The sequence below is a fragment of the Sander vitreus genome, chromosome 6 (genome assembly GCF_031162955.1).
Source record: "Sander vitreus isolate 19-12246 chromosome 6, sanVit1, whole genome shotgun sequence".
Taxonomy (NCBI): Eukaryota; Metazoa; Chordata; class Actinopteri; order Perciformes; family Percidae; genus Sander; species Sander vitreus.
In genome coordinates, this window is record NC_135860.1 from 22,601,229 (window position 1) to 22,608,202 (window position 6,974).

Genomic DNA, 6,974 nt, shown 5'->3' on the forward strand with positions numbered 1-6,974 from the left:
ACAAATGCATAAATTGTGGAACAGGTCAAAGCAGCGTTGTGTCCGTTGCTTCTGATACTTTTATTGCTCATCTTCCATCCACTTGAGTAATGAGTCATCGGGCATGTTGGATAGCCTATGAAGAGTAAGATGATGGCTGACGGAAAACGGCAGAACTCCTGTAAGCCTGGATGTGGCTCATCTGATCTGATCTATCAACAAACTGGACCGTGCTTTGTTTCTTTTGGGTCGATCGAGAATCAGATCAGAGGCCACTCAAACCCTTATTCCTGTCAAGTGAACAGGCGGCGCGGATTAATTGGCTGGCTGCTGCTCCAGGTTTAACAGCCAATGACATTTTCTTCTCTTTGCTCTCTCTCTCTTTTTCTCGCCCATTGCCCATTCGGCACATGAAGCAAATGGCTGTCTAATTACCCGAGCTGCAGCTGATCTCACACTCCTCTCATCAAACAAGGGCTGAATGGCCGAGTGCATCATCACTGGTGGTCACGTACCTGTCTCTGGGCGCTAGCCTAATTAGCCTCGCTTTATGTAGCCTAAAAACCCATCTAAAACATTCACGGTGCGTTTTTTTTTTGGAGTGCCTGTTTTTCAATAACCACATTATATCGTTTTTGAATCTGGTAACAAACTTGGACTATTTGGTCGACCTGTAGAGAATAACCTTTCATTGTTGAGTGTCATTTAGGCTTAATCATATCCATCTTTTTGTAGCTTTTAGGTCTGGAAAGGCTATTCTTTTCCAACTGCAGGGATACTGGAGGAGGGGAAGGATGTTGTTGAGGATGAACTGAGCCTTTGACACCATGATGAACCCATCCTCTGCCGACTCACCGCGGCAGCCAGACAATAGCAGCCGGAAGCAGCAGCGGTCGTCGTCTCCGGCCGGGCTCAAAGACAGTGGATCTAAAGCCACACAGAAGGGCAGCAACTCGTCAAAACCCATCACGTCAAAGCAAGTAGGAGGGGGAGGGGGAGGAGGAGGAAGAAACAGTCGAGGTCATTCTCCCGTTTCCACAGGCAGGGAGCGGCAGGCCGGAAGCGCTCCTGCAGTCAGAGGCGCGGCTGCTGTCCAGGCTGCTGGTGCTGAAAGCCCGACGCTGAGCAGGCCGGCGGCGGCGGCAGACAGAGGTGGCATCCAAACAGCTGAAGACTCCCCTCGCCTTGTCGCTGATACCTCCTCATCCTCTAGAGCAGATCCGAACCGCGTCGTCTCCGACCAGCCCTGCGCATCCAAATCCCCCAAACTGAGGAGCAAAAACCCGAGAGGTGGGGAGGCGGCAGCGGCGACGAGCGGCAACAAGAAGAGCTCCAAAGGCACAATAGGATGCGGACCCGGTTTCTGGAAGGAGGGATGCTTGCAGTCCGAGCTAATACAGTTTCATTTAAATAAGAGCTTGGGGAAGAAAGGGACAAAGATGCAGACGAAATCAGCATCCCCGCCGACCTCAGAGCCGGAGCTGTCCCCCGAGCGTGACAGTCCACGAGCAGCTCCACAGCCGGACACGAGACTACAAGAAAATATGGAGAGGCTGGAGGAGGAAAACGAGGATCTTAAGGTAAATTAGTAATATATTACAAGCCTAACAATTTGTATTTGTTTATAGAAGTTGCCATTTTTAGCGTGCGCAATGGTTGCACCTGTTGAATTTGGTTACCGGCTGAATAATGACTACTGCACGTATAGCTGCAGGCTTTATTTCGATAAATATATTCTGAAAAGGCCCTGAACACGCATTTTCGTATTTTTCTCCGTGTTTTGCTAGATTGAAATCGAGGAGATGCGGGCAGAAATGGATGAGATGCGGGACACCTTTTATGAGGAAGACGCCTGCCAGCTGCAGGACATGCGCAGAGAGCTGGAGAGAGCCAACAAGAACTGTAGGATCCTTCAGTACCGACTGAAGAAGGCCGAAAGGAAGAGGCTGCGGTTCGCAGAGAGTGGCCAGGTGGATGGAGAGCTGCTCAGAAGTCTGGAGCAAGACCTCAAGGTGAGTCTGTGGCAGGTTGAGCATCATTATATAATATCCTTCTCACTTTCCTTCTGCCCAGGTGAATTATCATAATCATATTAACAATTGTTAAATGAGGTTAATGCTGTATTTGCAATTTAGTATACTTTTTAAAAGTACACTTAAGTACAACTTACAATACACTTACATAATACTTACAATAAAGTACGTTTTTAATAAGTACACTGAAATACCACTTTATGTATTATAGAATTTGTATATTTATTATTAGTACATCAATTTCATTTACATCTATTTTGAAGTACACTCTTAGACGTATATGTATATACAGTATAGACATATATATGTTAAATATACTATATAAATTAAGCAAAGAAAGTAAAAGTGTACTTAGTACGTAGTAGCAATACATTTTATATACTTGAATTATATTTCTAATTCACTAAAGTATGCTATGTTTTCACCTGAGTGTCTTCTGTCTCTGTCCCTCTCCCAGGTGGCGAAGGATGTGTCTGTGCGCTTGCACCACGAGCTGGAGAATGTGGAGGAGAAGAGGACGAAGACAGAGGACGAGAACGAGAAGCTGAGGCAGCAGCTGATAAAGGTGGAGGTCACCAAGCAGGCCCTGCAGAATGAACTGGAGAAAGCCAAAGAGGTGAAGGGCTGATGACAGTGTGTTGCGTATTGTTTATTTCACCTACTGTATCTGTGTGCTTATACAAGTGCAATGCAAATTTGGCCTGAACCATATTAACAGTCAGGTTGAAGATATTGTGATATTGTGCAAGATATAGAGTGTTTTCGAGGTGGTAATGGTGCATTCCCATTGCCCAGATTTATGTCCTAATAAATTCCTAAAAGTCCTAAGATTTGTGAGATAATCATTCATACTTACAAACATGACAAAAGGAAAAAACAAATTAAGCCTATAAAATCGCACTTGCACTTTCAGTTTAAATTGAATATTTTCATTTTATTTCATTTCATTTATTATACAGGAAAGAATTAAAAGTAACATTAAGTTACAGTTTAAACAGGCCTTTACCAGATATGTTCTCAAGGATGGCTTTAAACAGTCCTGTTTTTCCAATACGGAGTCTTCAGTGCTCCATAAATCTGGATGATATCATTGCCTTCAGTAAGAAAACAGTGTGCTGATGATAATGATGTAACCACTGTTTCCCTGCAGCTCTCGCTGAAAAGAAAAGGAAGCAAGGATGGGCAGAGAGCAGAGAGAAAGACTCCACAAACCCCCACTGAGGTGAGTCAGCATTTACATTATTAGATTATATAGTTATAAACTTGAATGACGATGAAGATGTTTAATAATGAGGTTGTTGTTTCCAGATAAAAACAAAATGTTATATGCAGAACTAGGCATTAGAGAGTCATACTTTGTAGTGAGTGCAAGTAATGTAAGGAAAAATGACTATCACCCACTGCAATAGGCTATGTGCTGAGGCAATGAAACTGATCCCAGGAATGTACATTTATAACTTACACGAGAAAAACTACATTGCTAGGGTATTTTGTTCCCCATGTTAACTTTTTGAAAATATATTTACAACTAAGTTGAGTACTGAAAGTAATGGGCAAATGAAGAATAGTTCCTCTCTCTCCACAGGAAGAAAATGATGATTTAAAATGCCAGTTGGCCTTCATCAAGGAGGAAGCCATTTTGATGAGGAAAAAAATGGCAAAGATTGACAAGGAGAAGGACCGACTAGAACAGGAGCTGCAGAAGTACCGCTCCTTCTACGGGGATGTGGACAGCCCTCTGCCTAAAGGTGAGGCCGGAGGGCCTCCCACCACCCGCGAATCAGAACTGAAACTCCGCTTACGCCTGGTGGAGGAAGAGGCAAACATCTTGGGGAGGAAGATTGTGGAGCTGGAGGTGGAGAACAGGGGGCTGAAGGCTGAGCTGGATGACATGAGGGAGGACAGGTACTTTGCACTCATTCATTAGAAATTGATCTTGATTCACAAGACTTGTTGAAATGTAGTAATAGTTGTAATGGAAAGGAAGTGCATCATATTCCCATAGGGAGAATTCAATCCTTAATTTGTGACAAGGACAATCATTTTCATTGCTGAGCTTATCCAGACTGTATGGTGAAAATGTTGTTTAAAAAAAAAATGGAATAGAAATGAGGGGGCTGTAAAAACATTCAGTCACAGTTATCAATGCTTATTTCCTCTCCTAGTCTGGTGGCAGCAGGAGTGGACAGCTCTGGGATTGGAGGTCAACAGTGCAGAGAACAGGGCGAGGCCCTGTCAGAGCTGAGGCAGCAGCTTCAGCTGGTGGAGGATGAGGCAGAACTTCTCCGCAGGAATTTAGCAGATGTGGAAGAAGAGAACAAAAAGGTAGATGGATTAGACTGTGCTCCAAAAAGGGCCAATTTCCTCAGCAGGTCCATTGCATTGTTACGTAAGATCCGAGGACAAAACTACTTACAGTGTGACTGTAATACAATAACAACTTTATACATTGAATGGAAATACTCCCCCTTAGTTTCTCTGTCTGGGACTGCTATCTATATACTGTAGTTCACCCTCAATTTAAAGCCTTGTTAAGCATTGTGACATTTTAAATGTTTCAATCAAAATGGCAACAGACTGTAAATAGTATATGACGTATGTTTTCTGATATTAATAATAATTTTGCTTTAATTTCAGCGATGTAAGATGTAAAGTGTCTCCTCTTCCCTTGTGCTATTATTGGTATCATCTATGACTTTTGATGCCCTTTTATAAAAGCTGTCTGTTATCTAAGCCTCATACATAAGAAATTCAAATGTGCGAACTAATCATACTCGCAGCACTAAATACACATGGGAATAACATTCTTTTCCATCTTTAGGTGACTAATGAACTCAATAAACTGAAATACAAGGCTGGATCCCATGAAGCTGGATCGAGACATGGAGGAGGTTTGTTTGTTTTTCATCTTTTCAGTGTCTGTCAGTAAGTCATTGTTGCAGGAGACAAAACAACTACACTGCAGAGCGTGATATATCTGTTCTTTTTCAGCTTGATAAATCTCTATCTGATGTGAAATGCATATGTTTCATAAAGCCTCCAGGAGCTGCACATTCAAGTCTCATTTGCAGAGGCGTTCCACTTTTCATTGTTGGCTTGTTTCAACCCCAGGAGGAGCTGACCCCGCTAAAGTGGAGGCCCTCCAGGAGGAGCTGAAAGCAGCACGTCTGCAGATCAATGAACTGAGCGGCAAAGTCATGCAGCTCCAGTACGAGAACCGCGTGCTGCTCTCCAACATGCAGCGCTATGACCTGGCATCCCACCTGGGCATCCGCGGCAGCCCTCGGGACAGTGACGCAGAGAGCGACGGAGGACGGGATGACGACACCCCCTCAGCCTCAGCGTCCTCTCCCCGCCTCCTCCCTCCCCACCGCAAGCGAGAGGGCCCTATCGGAGGGGAGAGTGACTCAGATGAGGTGAGGAACATCCGCTGCCTCACCCCAACACGTTCCCTTTACTCACCTATAGACAGCCGTTTTTTATCCAGAAGCCTGAAGGACCGGCAGCACATGATAGACATCCGCAGCGAGGCGGAGAGGCTGGGTCGGACCATCGATAGGCTCATCACTGACACCAGCACTATCATCGCCGAGGCACGAGTATATGTCACCAACGGGGAGCTGTTTGCAAGGCTGGATGACGATGAGGAAGGTGGCAGGTATAAACATATGAAAGTGGTTAGGAATCACAGTATTTCCCCATTCAACTCACCCTGACCCTTTGTTTAACTAAAGCATGTCAAGCGCTATTTCGAGTCCAAACACACTCTACCTGTGCTCAACAGGATCCGAGAGCATGAGCTGCTGTATCGTATCACCGCCCAGATGAAAGCCTTCAGGAAGGAGTTGCAGAGCTTCATAGACCGGCTGGATGTCCCCAAGCAGGAGGATAAACAGGAAGAGGAGCCACTGTCTGTAAGATGATGCAAACACATGAACGAATGACATGAATGACTGTAATTTCTGTGTTCTCTAATATTCACTTTTCTTACGAATTGTCAATCTGCCCCTCAATCCCTCTGCCCCCCGCCCAATCTTTTCATTTACCTGTCATCCATCAAGATGTTCCAGCCCATTATTTTGCTGATCCTCATTCTTGTTCTTTTTTCCTCACTCTCTTATGCTACCATTTTTAAATTGGTATTTCTTTTCACCCTGTTCTTTGTTCTGTAAAGCACACCCTCAACATCATATTATGTACATTTTTTTAATGGGTTCTTTTTTTACTTATTCATTGATTTTTAATTTCTGTTATTTTGAACACATCACATAAGGTCACTCAAGGTACAGGACATTATCATTTTCCATGTATGATCCAAGCCACTCATCTACTCAGATGCTTTCAACATTTATTGGAGACCAAACACCTTGGAGCGACACTAGACTGTTAGGTGAGTAATGAGCTTTTTGCTGCCAATCTGATTTCCTTACCCACACAGGTGTTTTCACTTGTGCCTAATTTATCTGGATCTGTCTCACTTTCCTGTTAGTTTACACTTTTTTCACTCTTATTAGAGATTGGGGGCATTATGTAATTCTTCCCAGCATAGCTCAGTCCTATTTCAGCCTAAGCAGACGTGTAATCAGCCACAATAACTAAAAACACCTGTGTGATGGGTGTGGAGGGTCTTTCATTAGATTCAAAATGTTATGTATATAGTGGAGATTGTAATATGTCTGTAAAGCCAAAAGGTCAAAAATTACCCACACAGATACTTGAACCATTAGGCTACTGCTGCAAATGTGTCTCTACAGTATGAAGTTTGCACATGACCGCAGCAATAATCAGGTCTGTGAGCAGTACATGGTAAATACTGACGTTTGTGTTATGACTGTTGGGGCAATGCACACAGACTATACACAGACACTGTGCATGCCCAGTCACAATAATAACATTGTAATTCATACATTCACACACCATCTGACATTGAAACAAACAATAGGCCAGTGTCTTTCAAGTTCT

At 43.8% G+C, this 6,974-nt stretch overlaps 1 protein-coding gene across 1 annotated transcript; it reads left to right on the forward strand.

Annotated features, from left to right (window-relative positions):
* The first annotated feature begins 1,207 nt into the window (after positions 1-1,207).
* On the forward strand, positions 1,208-6,184 carry mtcl3 (MTCL family member 3). Its single transcript, XM_078253467.1, has 10 exons — positions 1,208-1,559; positions 1,767-1,991; positions 2,470-2,628; positions 3,163-3,234; positions 3,598-3,917; positions 4,178-4,337; positions 4,834-4,903; positions 5,130-5,670; positions 5,797-5,926; positions 6,074-6,184. The coding sequence occupies exons 1-10, from the start codon at positions 1,419-1,421 to the stop codon at positions 6,182-6,184; spliced, it is 1,929 nt and encodes a 642-aa protein (XP_078109593.1). The 5' UTR covers positions 1,208-1,418.
* Positions 6,185-6,974: the final 790 nt, after the last annotated feature.

Bases quoted from the DNA above. Each gene is read 5' to 3' on its own strand.
- mtcl3 (XM_078253467.1), top strand. From the start codon at position 1,419: ATGCAGACGAAATCAGCATCCCCGCCGACCTCAGAGCCGGAGCTGTCC. The intron at 3,918-4,177 runs GTACTTTGCACT...TTCCTCTCCTAG, and splicing joins GATGACATGAGGGAGGACAG to TCTGGTGGCAGCAGGAGTGG. The intron at 5,927-6,073 runs GTAAGATGATGC...TCATCCATCAAG, and splicing joins AGGAAGAGGAGCCACTGTCT to ATGTTCCAGCCCATTATTTT.